Source organism: Lichenostomus cassidix, chromosome 2 (genome assembly GCF_008360975.1).
Source record: "Lichenostomus cassidix isolate B80296 chromosome 2, HeHo_3.0, whole genome shotgun sequence".
Classification (NCBI taxonomy): Eukaryota; Metazoa; Chordata; class Aves; order Passeriformes; family Meliphagidae; genus Lichenostomus; species Lichenostomus cassidix.
The window spans coordinates 67,177,422-67,195,703 of NC_139482.1; the positions used below are offsets into that span (position 1 = coordinate 67,177,422).

Genomic DNA, 18,282 nt, shown 5'->3' on the forward strand with positions numbered 1-18,282 from the left:
ATTCCATCCCTCACCCATATTCCTTTGCAGGGATTCGCAGCCTGCAGCATTGGCATCCATCACTGGTGGCCTTGACAGGACTGGTCCACCTTGGCTTCCTAGACTGGAGTGTTATTGTGGGACAATGGATGGGGCAGAGATGGAGACCAAGCCAAGAGGGGAAGAGTATGGAATCCCATGCTCAGGTAGACAGCAGAGCAGAGCCATGAGCATCCCAGGCAGCAGCAGAGAGAGTCAGAGCACTGGCACAGGCAGAGAAAACCATTTCAGTGAGTAGAGAAGGACAATATTCACCATCTAACAAATTTGATTACAAAAGCTTTCTCTCTCTGACATACTCACATCCATTGCAATGCTTCTCAAACTCTAATGCACTCACAGCTGTGTTCTAGGAAAAACAGTTCTGCACAGAGGTAGTATCAACCTCTGTTCTGCAAGGTCAGCAAATCACTAGGATTTCTCTGAACTCAGAAGCACTCATGAGCCTATTGCTATCCCTTGTGCACCCTGTGGCAGCTGACTCCTTTAGCCATTTTTCACCATCCCACTGCTTGTCAATAAATCACCGTGCTAATTCCTGTGACACCTCCTGTGAAGTGCTCTGGGAATTGTGGCAAAGATTTCTGAGCTGAGAACTGGTGGTGAATGGCTGACTTCAGGTTGACATGATGAAGAAAGGTTAAGCTCTTCAGCTGAGCAGCCTCTTAGAAATGATTCATTGTAACTCCAGCTATCCCATTTCTATACAGCAAGTCTATCCTCTGCATCTGCCTGAACACATAAGGGACTTGATGCTTGTCTTCTGCGAGGCTCACGTACTTAAGTTTTTCTCTCTTCTCATTACCTATGAAGGGTGATTACATTTCCTATGGAATATCACCAGTGATACATCACACTTCAGGGCTGTGTTTCCCCCCACCCTCTAATGGGAACCTGTGGTTACTTCATCCTTTTCCTTTCTTGAATACCAATCCTCCCACAAGCCTGTGTGTTAGCCACCAGCCTCCCACCAAAGAATAATGGGACTCCTACTGAAGCTCATTAATAGTAAATTATTTTCAGTTAGTAAAGACAATTGTCTCGGTGAAGACTCTAGAGAGCCAGGGATGGTACAGCAGTACACTGTCTGCCCCACAATTGATTTGAATACCGTGGTTTGAAGGAAACCTCAGACTTCAATAGGAACCCATTAAGAACAGCTATTTGCATGGTGCCTGTCTGAACACTGAGGAAAACAAAGAAAGCAGAATCTGTCTTTCATGGTCAGCTGTTTTTTTATTTGTATTTTTTCCAATCAGATGGTCTTCAAATAAACACTGGCATCAGAGATCTGAACTGGCAGTCACAAGCTGCGTAAAAAGACATGTCACAAAACTCTCTTGATTTTTGTATAAAGCAAAAATTTTTTTTCCTTTTTTCTTTTTTTATTTTTTTTTTCCTGTGAAATAGTCTAAGTGCTTGCTTTTTCTACAGGAAAGACTTCTCTGTTCCTCTTCTCACTGCTCCCATAGTTCTTCATGACACTCTTGGATTTTGACAGGGAACTGCATTTGGGGGACTCTCAAAGCAACCTAAACGAATTAAGTATCTGAATCCACAACACAGGGATTCAAAAGCCATAGGCCAAGCACTTAAAAACCTTTGAAAAGGGTGCTTAACAAAAATATGCAGACAGATTCCAAGTCTACACATATACAGATAACAAATAAAGCACGGAAAAGGTCTACTTCCATATCAGACAATACTGTCTGGCTTGTGCTATAGATGTGCATTCTCATTTTTGCTGTCTCTGATTTCATCCAGTAGGTACCTGAAACTCAGTGTTTGAAATTTGGAATTTGTAAAATATCCAAAAGTCTTTATTAAACAAATATATGTGCATTTTTACTCAATAAATTCCTTATATTCATTTCAATAAGGAATGTTTTTGCTGGGGAGGAGAAGGAGGAATTAAAAGCTTTTCAGTTCAGTTTCCTTAAAAAGCCCCCAAAACAACAAACCCTACCAGATGGCTACCCTGGGCACCATGAATGTCATTGTCACTGTGCAGGATATCTGGGAAAGCTAAACTCCAAAAGTCTCAGTCTTGCTGGGGAACAGCTGAGAACCATGACTGCTATAAAGTGGGAAATGCAAGATCTGCTGAAGCCATGTATCAAATCAACATGGCAGGGTTACCTTGTAGTTACTGACATGGAGCATAACTCCTAGATCCTTTAAACCTCCTTTAGGCAGTTGGGATGAAAACCTTATCACCTCAGATCTTAGGTGGTGGATTATCTTGGCCCTGGTGGGACACGAACAGCACTCACATGCCTATATAAAGCATCTCTCTTCAAGCAGCCCACTGTTGACTCTAAATGAATTTGGCCAGAAAGTCCCTGACCACCTCTAAGCAGGAGCTACTATGAGAATGGAGCTGCTATTTCTACACAGCTGCTGTTCGAAGGGGAAAAAAGGCAGAGAATAGGAAGAGTCCAAAGAGTAGTTGGGACCACTCTGACTGTGAATGAAAGCAAACATCACTGCCTGTTGGGTTGGTCTGGGGCACAGAGAATGTCTGACACACACACACACCAGGAGCGAAATGCACCCAAACTCCATTACACACGTCTCTTAAGCTGATGCCCACAAGGCAAAGGAATCATAAAGCCATCATTGAATGGTTTGGGTTGGAAGGAACCTTAAATATTATCTAGTTCCCACACCCCTGCCATGGGCAGGGATGCTTTCCACTAGATCAGGTTGCTCAAAGTGCCATACAACTTGGCCTTGGACATTTCCAGGGATGGGTGTTAAAGTCTGATTATTAAAATTATTAGAGTGATGCTTCTGCCTGAAGTAAGGTGCAAACAGCACCATATGCCGAAGTCAATAGTGCAGATTTTTGTTTAACAGTTTAAGTGTGAGGTAGAGAGGGAGAGATAGAAAGAAAGAGGAAAGGGAGGGGGCGGGGGGAGAGAAATTGAGTAGAATAGAGAAACTATCACCACCGCGTGGATGCTGATAGCATCCCGTTGGTCCTCTTCTGATCTTCTCAGCGGTGATGGTCACCTCCATCAGAGGTGGGGAAGCCCACAAAACAGAGCCATTGGGTTTATATTTGCTCAGGTTCAGGTGGGAACAGCCAGGTACCTCCCCTGAGGCAGGGTGTTTTACACTGGATGATGCAATACTTTGAATCAGGGAAGGGAGTGTTTGATGGTTTATGACACCTTCTAAGACATTACAGCAATTATGGTCCCTCGGCAGGGATGAATACCTTCATGCTTTGTGTGAACGTCCCAGTTCTCTAGAGGAGAATTTTCACAGCTGAGCCACTTGTGTTAAGAACTTTGGCATGATAAAATGCATTATCCCACTTCCAAGGATTAGCCTCTTATCAGCCTCTTCCTTTATCCTGTTCAACACCCAGCTGTAGCCTCCAGTGATGGGTATACAGGCCCCCCTCCACACCTGGGCAAAATGGTCGATTGAGTCCACAGCTTCTCTGGGCAACCTGTTCCACTGCCTCATCACCCTCACAGTAAAGAATTTCTTTCTCATCCAAACCTAGCCTCTTTTAGTTTCAACAGCCATTGCCCCTTGTCCTGTCACTACAAGCCCTTGTAAAAAGTCCCTCTCCAGCTCTGTTGCAGACCCCCTTTAGGTACTGGAAAAGGCTTCAAGGTCTCCCTGGAGCCTTCACTTCTCCAGGCTGAACAACTCCCCCTCTCTCAGCCTATCTTCATAGGAGAGGTGCTCCAGCCCTCTATGTATCTTTGTGGCCTTGCTCTGGACTTGATCTAACAGATCCACATCTTTCTTATGCTGGGACCCCGGAGCTGGATGCAGCATTCCAGGTAGGGTTTCACAATGGCAGAGTAGAGGGGCAGAATCCTCTTCCTCCCTTCTGGCCACGCTGCTTTGGATGCAGCCCAGGATACAATTGCTTTCCAGGCTACAAGCACATGGCGCTGTGTCATGTGGAGCTTCTCATCAACCAACATCCCGAATCTTTCTCTGCAGGGCTGCTCTCAAGCCATTCTCAGCCCAGCCTGTATTTGTGCTTGGCATTGCTCCGACACATGTGGATGACCTTGCAAAATGCATAACTGCAGTAGGAAGGACAGAAGAGGTTCTTATTCTCAAAAAAAACCAGGTGTCACTGATCCTGGTTGGAACAAGAGAGGGAAAAGATAGAAGATGGATTGGGAGTACTACTGTATTTTTTTAACTAGCCACTATATGGTTATGCTCTACTGTGGAAGCTGAAGAAAGGCTCAGAAGTGAATGAGAATCCTCTGACAGAGCCTCCCATGAACAGTTAATCTATTTCAAAAATATTATAGTCTTAAATTCATGTGACCAAATGAGATGAAAAAAATCCAGAATTGGAGTACATTGTTCATTAATTGAAAACCAATCCTCTGCTAGCTACTGTCAAAAGCGTATTCTGGGTTGTTTTTTCTGCAGAGAAGCTGCTGCTGGGACTTTGCCAGTTCAGCAGTTAAAGGTAATCTCAAAGAATCCCTCAGCAAATTGTAAAGTACTCAGGCTGAAGAACAACAAGGTGTTAGGGGACTGAATTGATTGTTTTAATTTGCGTAATACTAGCAGCAAGCAGCACTTAAGAATTATTCTGCTTAATTCACCTATTCCAGAAGCAAGACAAAACCAAGCCAGCTTTAATAAATAAACCAGACCTAAAAGTATTTGGTTTTATTCCCATGTAGATAAGGAAAAGAGCAAAATCTGGCATCTGGAAGCTGATGTTCTTACTCTGTATTTTCTATATACTAACAAGGAGCTAGGGGCATGCACTGACACAACAGAGCAGTCAATAGGATCTAACTCTTTGCTGTCAGATCTGTTCCTTTTACTGTTTGGAAGAGACACAGGTCATCTGAGTACTCCCGAAGTCTCTAAAGATGGTGCCACAGTGCACCTACCTTCCTCCTTCACAGCAGCCAATACATTTCCTCTCACTTCATTTAACAGACTGTGACAAATGTGCAGATCTCACCCCAGAATTGTGCAAGTAATTGACTCAAAGGCAAGAATAAATCCTTTCTTACCTATTCCCCACTTATATTTTTAACAGCACAGCCGTCAAAATGCAGCAAATCAATTTTTCCCCCTTACTGTCTCCACACTGCCTTTTCAGAGTATTTTTAGTTGCTCTGATTAAAAATTTACCTCTTAAGTACCACTGAGGACACAGTGCATTTCTTGATTACAGTTTTGTATAACTTTTTCAGCCTACCTACGTTATCTTCTCTGCAAAGGAAGATGTGGAGCCATATCCTTTCTTACTTCCCTTATCTTTCCAACAAAAGAGAAATTTTAGTAGCTAACTGAAACATTGATAGGAAAGTAACTACACTGCAAAATGCAAAAAATTCATTTGCAGAAAGAAGATGTGAGGCCATCACACCTGATGGGATTACACAAGATCCCTTGCAAAGGAGAAACATGGCATGCTAAACTGAAAAAAACATTTGCAGGGCTTGCCCGAAGCAAAGATAAACAGCCTCAGCATTTTTGGATTCTCTCTTTGGCACTGCATTGTAGGGGACAGGTACTCACCCCTGGACTCTTATCTCTCTCTTTCCTCTTCATCGGGGACAACTTGGGTCATAAATGTCTCTTTCTACTTCTGCTACATATTCTACCATGTGTGATTAACCAGTATGTCCTCTATTAAGTTGTCCAGGTATGATTTCATTACCATCCCTGAAATTCTACATGTGTGCAGCCACAGTACTTAATCTGAATTTCACCAAAATGTAAGACACTGCTCTTTCTGGGATTCTCTGCATGGCAGCAGTTTTGATTTGCTTATTCATAGTGGGCAGAGACCTTTCTACCTTTTGACTGCCATTCAGCCACCCTTCCTTTTTTCCTGTGAAATCTGTTTCCTTTACAAAACTGGAGAAGTCTTGACCACTGAAAAAGAAATTACTTTCTGATTTAATTTCTGAAGGTCATTCATATTGATTAGACAACTTAGACAAGTTGAGTGTAGAAGGCGTAAACTCAAAGACACAGAGGATACAATAGCCATTGCAAAAAGTAAAGGAAAAGCCCCTGACTTTCTTTTTTCCCTTTAGTATAAATATAGTCCAAAACATTCTCTTTTTTTCTTGCAAATGTTTGTTCACTAAAATGTTCCAAGGGGGAAAATGTCAGCTACAAATCCTCACTCATCATGTATTTGAACAGCAATGCTTAAAGGTCCTTAAAGATCTCCAAGGATTTGAAAGAAATAATTCAGTCAGGTAGCAAAACCAGTGCCACTGCCTTCCAGTGTCTGGTTACATGGCTCACGCAGGATCTGACAACTCCAGGCAAGTCACAGGGAACTGACATCATACACCATGCACAGAGAAATATATTCAATCAACCAAATGTATGAAAGTCTAACTGTCTGAAGCTAATGCATCAAGCAAAAATAGCTGCAATCCACAAGATGGACTGTGGAAAACATTTTGCTCACTGCAAAGGGATGCTTCTTCTCTATTCTGCTTGCCTTACAGATGGCCTACTTCTGTTCTTGCCAAAACCACCACAGTTTCACTCAGTTTCCTTGGCACTTAGCAAAGTCAAAACTTTCTCTTCACATATGCTGGCTGATTCTTTATATACCTGAGTAACAGGTGTGTTACAGCCATGTTTTGCATTATTCATCTTGGATGAAGTAAAACCCTGACTGTGCCACACATCACACATTACTCAGTTTACCTCAGTGTTGTGTTTTGGCTTTTTGCTCAGTTTAAGTTTACTTAAGATGCATTTAGGTGGGAACAGCTCTTAATTACCTCGGCACAGCAACTTGGCATTCTCCTAAATTTGTGCTTTTCAGCAATGAAACTTCTTTCTACTGTATCTTTTAATTGCCTGTGCTTCCCTAAAAGTTGTCTCAACATTATCACCTTACAAAGCAGATAATCAGGATTCACTTGATTTACTTGATTCCAGGCATCTCTTCCTTGCTAAAACCATTACTTGTCCCACGATTTTTCCTGCCCCCACTTTCCTTTTCCCTGTAGAGAAATACATTTTCACTGCTAATGCACAGTACATCTGCAATGTACTGGAGCATGGGTATCAGTCCAAAGCCCAGTGAAACCTTGAAAGGTTTTTGAACCACAGAAAAGGCAACTATGTGATATTACATAGACAGCCTCTTTAAAGAATCTCAGTTTGAAGACTTCTTTCTTTGTTATAAATTAGTTTTATTTGTATAACATTTTCTGTTTTACAATCTTGACAGTCCTATAACTAAGAAAAGTAGTTTAAGGGGGAAAATAAGACTACCAAATGTCCCAATTCCTTGTGAAACTGGTATTTTTGAAGGATTAAAAAAATCTGAATTTTAAGTTCTAGAAGTGATTAACTACAAGCATGGACTTATTAAGCTGCTTTTAAGTAACTAACATTCAAAACAGCAGCACTGCAGGTTTTCCAATCCTAGATGCTTTTCTCCCATCCTCCACAGCAGATTCAGTAAAAATTCAAGATAATGATTACAAGTACTAGATCTGTAACATACAGATCCATAGCAACGCTGAGGATCTCTTATGTTATTTTTGTGCCCAGAGGCTTTTCTGCAACACTGAATTAAAGACGTCACTGTACCATTCCCATAACAAGATGATTATCTAGGAATTAAGACTAAGTAGAAAACTCTTTTCAAAATGTCAGTCTTCCAAAGCCTTTAGAAATCAAACAATATTATTTTTGTGGTTTACATCATCAGTCCTCAAAACTTACATATCTGCACACATCCTGTTCTAAGAAAAAAGAGCAAAGTAACCATTACGTTATAGTAACCATAAGTAACCATTATGTTATAATCTTTATTTATGATTCTTTGTTAATGCAGAGATAATCTCCTTGGAATTACTGATTTTTAATGGAACATTTAAAAAGATTTCTTTTTCTGTTGCTGCAAGTGAGCAAACCAAGACGACTACAACATCACTTACCAACAATCCATTAGTGTCACCTCCCAAATTCTTCAGACATGAAGGTGAGAAGTTTTTCCTCCTTATAGTGTCAAAACACATTTGGATGTCTGTTGAAGGAGGTTTTAATGGTTTTAAAGGGCAAAACTAGTAAAGTTCTAAATCTGTGTGACAATTCTCTGTGAGCAATCAATCCATCCCGACTATTTGCAGAAGCCACAGAGGGAACCAGAGGTGTATTCCTTGAGGAGGAACAATTGTCAGCCCTGGTACATGTTCCAGATGTGTCAAAGCATATCAAAGCAGGAAACACACACAGCAGAAACCCAGAGTAGTGAATCTTGTCCCTACCTCACCACTCTACTAGTATGGAAGAAAATATTCTCAGTAAAGAAGAGAAACATAACCTGTGAGTTGAGCCATGACTGATGCAGTGCTGCTGGCAGGCTGTCACAGTGTATGTGGATTTATCCAGTAAGATGCCAAGAGTAATCACAGAATAATACTGCCTCTCTTTGAGGGAGCAGGGAACAAGATTTCTCCAAACTTTCAGCCTTGGAAGAGCTGCTTGCACTAGACATAGGATTTTCCCCCTAAGAGATGATGTAACAACAAAGATAATTGCTTGTTTGGTATCACCAGGGAAAATGCAGACAAAAAGTGGCAGTGAGCACAAAGGTGTTACACATACAATAACAATAAATACCCAGCAAGAATGAATGGAAGGACCAGTTCCAGAAAGGGGTTCAACAACCCAATTTTTACTGTATCAGAACCATCATGATAGAAGACAGCAGATCTGTGTGCAGAGACTCCAGTGCCTATGTACTTATCCTAACTGATACTACGGGGCACTCCAAGTGACAATAAGAAGTTATCCATACCTGCAACAAACTGGCTTCTGGATTTCCCTGAAAGACACAGTCTGTTTCTTTTCATTTACAATGAAAATTACTCATTATCTTATCCCAAACTATATTCCTCTTCTGCACACACCATTTTGAGCAAAGGGTTAAGATCCTTTTGCATGATTTGCATGTGAGAACCGCTCAAGAATTAATGACTCAAAGCTTTCAGATGCCCACACAAATTTCATTTGCATTTCTCTTTCTTCACACAGCAGAAACAGTCTCATATACCACCACACAAAAAGGGTAAAAAAGGGAAAAAACCACCCAAAAAATAAAAATCTACTGAACCGCCATGAAAACTTGGCCACAGAATGATCTGTTCATCTGGTCTGCATCACATAACAAATTCAAAAGCACAACAGGGTTAAATACCTGGATGTAGAAAGAAGAAAATAAAAAATCTATGGGTGTTGGAGAACAACACAAGGCATTTTCCGGTCATCTTCAAAAAAGGTTTATTATCTGCCTTTCCACAGCATTAAAATTACCTCAAGATAAATTATTTTAAACCTCAGTTTTAGAAAGCTAGGTAGCCAGCAGCTTTTCTACTTCTTGATTTGGAAACAGCAAATTGAAAAACGGTGCATAAGTAATAATTGATACTTGTCTGGTTTTGAGGCAACTATTACCAGTTGGACAAATACACAGTTGGACAAATGTGCACTCCCTGGTCATGCCAGTGCTGCAATACCCACATGGTATTCTGACACCTGAGAGATTGTTCAACAGCACATAAATAAATGTCAGAAAGAAAGGAACAAGGTCTTTTTTTTTTCCCCCTTCCTGTTGAACACCAACAATAGCATTCTGCAACAAACCATTATTAACACTGACATTATAGGAAAGGTCTACCAGCGTGCCAGGACTAGAAGAAGAAAGGAAGAGAACAAGGAGACAAACATCAGTCATTCAGCAAAGAGCAGGACTAGAATATCAGACATGCTATGGACAAGAGAGTCACACATTGCCAGATATGTTGAGGAAGGCAGTTGTTTACTGTTGCTGTCACTAACTGAGCGCAAAGCATTGGGGTAGTCTGAATACCAGAGCTCAGTACTAGTACAAAACTGAAAAATAGGTAGCATTTCTTTTATATAAAAATTATTATTCTTTGCTGTGAGAAGGTTAAGAGCTAAAAATGCAATGTGCAAACACTGTAAGAATCAAGAACTTCTTAGTATACAGAACTAAAATATTTGTAAAATATTTATATTGTGACCATGGAAAAGAGTGTTAAAATTTTTACTTACTGTGGATGGGCAAATTCATCCAGTAGGTCAACCTTTTCTATCAAGTCTCCACCAATGGTTCGAACCAAATCATAGAAATCATTCTGAGAATATGTCTCAGAAGGCAGCCAAAAGGAGATGTCATTGATCAAAGGTGGATATCTGCTGAGTGGCTAAAAGAAATTAAAAAACATATCTTTATACGTGGCTGGACTTGATATCAACAACTGTTCTGAACTTACATAACACACAAAGTACACAGTTTAGACGCTTTCTGAAACACTTTTTGAAGTGCAAACTGACCTCATAAACAACTGAGATGGAAGATTTTATATTAGGAAATGCCTTTTAAAGATCCCCTCATAACAACTTTGATTTATTCATTCAGAAGAAAAAGCTTGTTTTGTTTGCTAAAATCAGTGTTTATGACCCTGAAAACACTTTTGCATCAGAGCTGTTTAAAAGGAAGAGATATTTGTAAGGTGATTTTTCACTGGGTAGAATTGCACTTTCTAAGAGCATGTTTCAGACTTTTTGCAGATTCAAAACTTCTTATCACATTCAGGTATAAAATTGATAGGTATGTTACACAACATGTTTATTATTTGTACTGTCTAATTTCTTAAAAAGTCTTATCAATAGGCACCTTCTCATTAAAATGTTATAATAAGAAACGCACTTTGGCTTAAAAAGAGGGATCAGTTCACTTTGCAGTGGTTTTTTTAGACATCCAAACATATACAACAACAAAAAAGGTATTGCTTTTAATATAATTATTCATTCCACAAGTACCACAACAGGCTTTTAAACACAAAAGAGCATCTTTGCTGCAGACATAAAGACCTCATCTTGTGGGCAGACAGTGTAAATTGTTTTTTGTAAAAACAGGAAGAGAAAGAGAAACAAAACCAGACAATTACTAACTTTCCAGTTGTGATAAAACTTCCCTGGATGCTATGGGTTTCAGATCTCACTTTTGGTGAAATGTTTCTCCCTTTGAAGAGCAGAACATGGTAATGCTCTCCTTTCATGACCTCTAGGTCATACAGTATCTTACTTCTGCCTTGCATTAATTCCCTGCAGTTGAAAAAAGTACTTTTGCACAAGATTGTTGGAGTCTGCAGGAGAAAACATCTTTTTTATTAATTTGTTTATATGTATAAGAGATCCCATGTATACATCTTGGTCTCTACATTATAATATCTCACTCAAAAATTTATTCCATGGCTGGGAATGTTTTGTGATGGAGCAGTGGAAAGCTAAGTGAGAACCTGCTAAAGCAATAAACCTGCTAATAACACAAGTTTACAGCATTCTGATTTACTCAAATGCTGTTCTGTAGAATGTAAACTAGTCAATAAATATCTGATAAGGAATACAGTGCAAGTTTTAAATTAATAGCCCCCCCAGCAAATAAAACTGTGAATCACAAATGATTATTGAACTTGTTAAAGGAATAAACTTGTCAAATGAATTAATATCCTGTACATCAAATTTAAAAAAGGAAACTTGCACAACAAATCCATTGCCAAAGAACTTTTAATAAAACACTAATGAATGAAATGCAAACATCTCTGCCATACAAAAGTCACAGCTGCAAATGCTGGAGATGCTCCTCAGACAGCAACCTGATACATGTGTTAGTGTAAATAGAGTTATGATCCTGCAGTAGACCCCTATATCCCACCTCATCCCTATCTACCACTATATTTACCATTGCTATAGTTCAGGAATATACTGAGCACCCTTCAAAGGTTTGCAGGACTAATAAAAACTCACTGAACTCTCAGTTCAAGACATTTAATTATTTAACCAGAAGATGTGGCTCATGAGCCTAAGCATGACCAGGTGCCTACTTTCATTCACACAGGAACAAGGACAATAAAGAAAAAGAATTACATGTTCAAGTAACTCAGTAATGTCCTGTGCTGGTTTTGGCTGGGTTAGAATTAATTGTCTTCACAATGGCCAGTACAGGGCTGTGTTTTGGATTTGTGCTGAACACAGGGTTGATAATATAGAGATGTTTTTGTTATTGCTGGGCAATGTTTGCACAGAGCCAAGGCCTTTTCTGCTTTTTGTGCTGCCACGCCTGCAAGGAAGCTGGGGGTGCTTGGGAAGGTGGGAGGAGACAGAGTTGGGACAGGTGACCCCAACTGTCCAAAGGGATATTCCAGACCATACGACATCCTGCTCAGTATATAAAGGGGGAGGAAGAAGGAGAAGGGGTGACATGTGGAGCGATGGTGTTTCTTTTCTCAAGTAGCCATTACATGTGATTGGGCCCTGCTCTCCTGGAGGTGGCTGAACAGCTGCCTGCCCATGGGAAGCAGTGAATGAATTTCTTGTGTATGTGGCTTTTTCTCTCCACTGTCACTAGTTTGGATATGGAATTATTATAATTTTGTGTGTGTGTGCTTGTGTGTGTTACAAAGACTAGAAGGAGAAATGCTTAAAATATAACATAAGCATAACTTTTTTTTATTAGCTACTAACCTTTTCTCAGAGACTTGTAATGCAGAAAAATCTTTTATGGTACAAGGCACGGCAATAATCCCATATTATATTGTCCCTTCACCACCTGGCTGCAGTCAATATCTTTGCAGTAAGTCTTATATCAACACTAAAGTTGGGATAAGGATAAAATTCCTAGTTCTCAAATGTATCGATCTGTTTGTTGTAGAGCTACATGAGCCACATAATAGTTTATTAGCTACACCTAAAATGTGAATAGGCTACTAAAGAGTCTCCAATTGGCAAGTCAAAATGAAGTTCCTAAATTTGTATTCAGGCACTCCAGCAAATACATACTGTGGTCCAACAGATGCCTTTGCCATTCTTTGATCCTTTCTAAACTCTCCTGCTCTTTAATAACAGACTGGTCTAAAGTTCATTCAAGTTCAAGGCAAATGCCAACCCTGGAGACCATTTCCCTAAGAATTTTCCGACATTTTAAAGGCTCTCCTTGAAAGCAATGTGTTTTTCCCACTAAATCTTCTACTCTGCTGAATCTACTCTTCTGATCTGCTGTCACCTCCAGCCACCACTTCCAGCAACATTCTCTTCATGGTTTAGGAGTGCTCCACCACAATGCTTGGAGAAGCTATCAGGACACATCTGGCTCTGCAGGGTGTATGATTCCATGCTACCCAAGCCTGGAAGCTCTGCTGTTCCTCCTTCCCCTCTCTGATCACCCCCTTAGGTTTTTGAGGAACTGAAGAGGTTTAGGAAATGACAGAACTGATCCCACAGGCAGAGTGCGGCTGCAGGGCACTGGCCAAGTGTGTCAGTAAGCATTGCTGATGTACAGACATCTCTGTGCCCCTCCTTTTGGTTCCATCAGAGCTTTGCCACCACAGTGCTACTTTAAATGTTCTCTTTACTTTCCATTTCAAACACTTCAGTGTACTGTCTTTGACATTTTTCAACAGCCTCAGAAAACAAGAGTGCTTTTGCAGAAATTACACTGTCTATAGGACTCCACTGAACCCATCTTGTAGGAAATATTGCAAATAATGACATAATATTTTTCCATCATCCAAGGTAAATGCATTTAGGAGTGCTGAATTACTAAAATTTTTTAAAATAATAAAATGGAAGTTCATGATTATCCACCCACAGTGACACATGTTTACTAGTCATTAATCACAATTCCTTCTCTGGCTAATAAATAAGCCAAGTACTTACAAAAACTGCAAGCTCTTCCCTCTCAGCATGCTAATTTTAGTATAGATATGAGTAGATGGACACCAGTGCTATAACCTGCTCTGCCAGCCATGCCTTGATGTACCTGAGGAGTGCATCCCTGCAAAAGAAGAGAGCTGTGACTCTTATACCTGGGTTTGTGATAGTTTAGGGCATTCCTCATTCCCACCTCTCTGCTCTGTCTTTCTGTCTGAAATTACTGCCCCTGCGGCAGCAGATAAAACAAACATGTGCCTATTCTTCCACCACTGCAGTTCACAGCCTGCTGTAGCCAGCTGAAAATTGCCCCTCTCATTTTTTTAAGTTAATATGTGCTGGATGAAGCAGCTTGAGTCATTGGGGGATAGCCGTCTTAAGCAGCAACCGGATCCACCAGAACTCATTTGTCAGCATAAAATAGCAAATACTTGGGCTCTGCATATGTTGCCACACCAGGGCACTACTATGGACCCTTTGGCAGCAGGAATCAAGTGGTCACCACAACAGTGGTATCCGTTCATTCACACATGGCAAAGAATCATTAGCTAGACCTGATCCAGATACTTCACAGCTGCAGAGGAGAGAAACTTCCTCTGAGAGCAGAACCTCCCAATCTGGAGGAAAAACAGTTGGGGATAATGCTTAGCCAGTGCCAGTGAATAACCCACACAGGGCCATGAAGTGTCTTTAGCTCAGAGTCCCAGAAAACAGGATGGACACCAGCACCTCCTGCAAATATTTGTCATTAGGAAAAAAAGCCACTTTTCCCCAGATGCAATAACCATGAGTGCAACATGGCCAGGGGACAGGAGAAGTTTTGTGTTGTGGCTGCTCACTTCATTCCTTCCCTGCTGCCAGCTGCAGATGGGACAAAACAAATGAGTGACAAACACAGCAAGGAAAAAGCTGTACTTGTATTTTGACAGCAGCGACACAAATGCAAGGTTAACGACGACACGTACCAGAAACTGGGTTAGCAACTCCCCGGCAGCCAAGCTATTAAAAAGGCAGCCATGCTTTACTGCCATCACCAGTCTAAGTCAGAAAAATATGAGACTTAGCAGCACTGTGGCTGTTAAGCTTTAACAGTCCTGCATTGCCCATGTTTTGGAGAAATATCTACATAAACTGTACTGTTTTAATGCAACATCATACTCTCATCAAAATGAAAACTACACTCCTGTAATAACTAAGCCTTTCTTAATATATTCCATGGTGAAACTACATTAATTCAGTGTTATCATAGGAAATTTAAACACGTAACAGGCATGAAATTCAAATTTGCAAATTTACAACAGTAACTTACCACCCTTGCACATAATGAAGTTTCCTGTATTAGTGTGTATGCTCCTAGATTTACACTTCTGTATTTATGACCAGCATAGACAAATTACAGTTGCTGCAGGGAACATAACTTTGAATTTCTTGGCTGCTATGGCTTAAAATTCAGTCACAATGTTCCCCATTATTTTAAGTTTCTTACCCTCCTTACCAAATTGATTTTTTCCTTAGTTATATATAGTAAGTTCTTTATATTCATACATGTATACACACACACACACATATATATTTATGTGTAAACACATACAGACATCTTCAAAGGAGGAAATGTAAATTTCAACAGACAACTACCATAAAGTCTGTTAAGCAGATATAAAATATATTCTGGGATTAAGGAGGAGCCCTGGTTCTGACACTGCTCTTTTGTTTGAGCTGAAGACCCAAGCAAACCCAAGCAGACCCAAGCACAAGCTGCCACCAGCCACAAGGAGCATTCGCCTACAGACAGTGAAGCTATCTGGACTTGCCAACACACACCTGCATGTCAAATCAATCAAATAATGTCCCCATTTCCACTTCAACTACTGCAGTTCACAGCATCTTGTAAGGGTGAAAAAGGGGAAATCAGACTCTACTCTAGAGATCAATACCTTGAAGAAAATCATATGTTTGGCAGAAGGACCAACTTGTTCGTCAGCAGCTACCTGCACAATTAAAACAGTATTGAGTTACAAGTCATTGTTGTTCCTCATCTTGGCAAAGCACTCTCTTTACCTTTACCTCCTTCATCCATGAGGAAAAATAATAATGGAATTATGGAAATACAGGAAGTACCTTGTAGAAAATATAAGAAAGAAAACTATATTTTGAAGAAACATAGTAAATGAAACTGTTGTCAAAGGTGAAACATTCACTCGATAACAGGGAGACACAGAGAAGGCAGAATTACTAAATGCCTTCTTTGCATCAGTCTTCATTGACAAGACCAGCGCTAAAGGATCTCTGACCCAGGAGATCAGGGTAAAGAAATCTTGGAAGACCCTCCCTTAGACAAGGAGGATTGGGTTAAAGAACACCTAAACAAACTTGACATCTACAGGTCCATGGGCCCTGAGGGGATGCATCCCTGAATGCTGAAAGAGCTGCTGGACACCTCTGTGAGGCCACTCACAATTGTCTTTGAAAGATCACAGAGACCAGGAATGGTGCCTGAGGACTGGAAGAAAACAAATGTCACCTTGGTCTTTAAAAAGTGCGAGAAGCAGGACCCAGCAAACTACCATCCAGTCAGCCTCACCTCAATCATTGGAAAATTGATGAAGTGCCTCATGCAGGAGGCTATCTCTATCCACATGAAGCACAAGAAGGTGATCAGTAGACAGCATGGATTCACTACAGATAAATCATGTTTGACCAGTCTGATTGCCTTCTACTACCAGGCAACTACCAGGATGGATGAGAGCAGAGCAGAGGATTTCATCTACCTTGACTTCAGCAAGGCTTTTGACACTCACAACTTGCTCATACGATAAACTCAGGAAATTTGTGTATGATGAGTGGACAGTGAGGTGGATCGAGAACTGGCTCAACAGCAAGTCCTGGATGGTCATAATCAGTGGCATGGGCTCTAGCTGAAGGCCTGTCACTAGTGGTGTCCCCCCATTCAATACTGGGCCCAGTATTGCTTAAGCTTTTCAACAATAACTTGGACAAAGGGGCAGATGCCTCCTCAGCAAGCTTCCTCACAACACAACACTGTGAGGAGAGGCCAATACCTCAGAGGGTTGTGCAGCCCTTCAGAAGGACCTTGGCAGGTTGGAGAGATGGGCAGAGAAGAACTTTCTGAGATTCAACAAAAGCAGATGCAGGATCCTGCACATGGGGAAGAATAACAACTTGCACCAGTACAGGCAGGGGGCTGACCTGCTGGACAGCAGCTCTGCAGAGAAGAACCTGGAGACCTGGTGGACAATGAGCTGTCCATGAGCCAGCAGTGCGTCCTTGTGGCCAAGAGGCCAGTGATATCTGGGGGTGCATTAGGAAGAGCATTGCAACCACAGTCCCCTTCTCAGTTGCCTCTTCTCAATCTTTTCTGATAAGAGAGGTGCTCCAGTCCCTAAATCATCTTTGTTACCCTCTGCTGGACCTGCTCCAGGAGCTCCATGTCTCTCCTGTACTGAGGAGCCCAGAACTGGACACAGCACTCCAGGTGTGGCCTACTAGGGCCAAGTATGGGGCAGAACCACCTCTCCTATCAGAAAAGGTTGAGAAGAAGTGACTGAGAAGGGGACCTCATCAGTGTCTATAAATATCTGAAGGGGGCATGTCAAGAGATTGGACCCAGGCTCTTCTTGGTGGTGCCAAGCAATAGGACCAGGACAACATGCAAAAACCAGTGCACAGGAAGTCCCACCTGAACAGGAGGAAGAACTTCTTTACTGTGCAGGTGACCATGCCCTGGAACAGATTGCCCAGAGAGGTTGTGGAGTCTCCCTCACTGGAGATATTCAAGAACCATCTGGATGCAATCCTGTGCCATTTGCTCTGGGATGACACTGCTTGAGGAGGGAGGTTGGACCAGATGACCTGCTGTGGTGCCTTCTAACCTGACCCATCCTGTGATTCTGTGATTCTACATCCACATGGAGCAGGGAGGTGCCATGTGGCACACACTTGTCTTTCTAGCTAAGTCTCAGCCTTCAATATGAGATGACACAAATCTGTGGACCAGGTCCCCTTTCTGCTGTGTGATGCATGTCACCATGAGATCTCTGTCCCCTTCCCACCTAAACTATGCCCTATGGGGTCTTGTTGGAGATAAGAATTTCTTTCTTGAGCCACATTCCAGGTTCTCTGAAGGTACAAAACAACAAAGAGTTTAATTGCTTATATTCTCCCTAAGTAGTCACCAGGTAGCTCTCCATATCATCCCTCTTAGCCACCTTTTTCAATGCGAGTCAAGCACCTTTGATCAGGAAAACCCCGAAGACACATACATGCACACACATGCACATGCACACACACATGCAAATGCACAGGAACAAGGGCAACCTTTCTTGCATGCTAAAAGTTACATATAGAGGAACCTGCCTGACAAAGGAAAGTTAATAACTAATATGACACTGAAAAAATTAAGATGTGTAACAGCCAGTAAAGACATTAAACTTCTTTCATAAGCTGCTCTACCTTTTCCAAACACCAGGAAGAATGCACAAGAGGATTGGCGCT

The 18,282-nt window shown here is 41.2% G+C and overlaps 1 protein-coding gene across 5 annotated transcripts in view; it reads right to left on the reverse strand.

Moving 5' to 3' along the window:
• The window catches only part of FARS2 (phenylalanyl-tRNA synthetase 2, mitochondrial), a 239,735-nt gene that overhangs the window by 66,706 nt on the left and 154,747 nt on the right, over positions 1–18,282 (reverse strand). For 3 of the 5 annotated variants that reach the window (XM_085051968.1, XM_085051973.1, XM_085051969.1), the window contains 2 exons: positions 15,705–15,758; positions 10,111–10,262 (listed from right to left, as the gene is read on the reverse strand). In XM_085051968.1, coding sequence (XP_084908094.1) covers positions 10,111–10,262; positions 15,705–15,758 — 206 coding nt within the window. The remainder of the gene's footprint in view (positions 1–10,110; positions 10,263–15,704; positions 15,759–18,282) is intronic. The other 2 variants (XM_085051970.1, XM_085051974.1) reach the window with 1 other exon arrangement.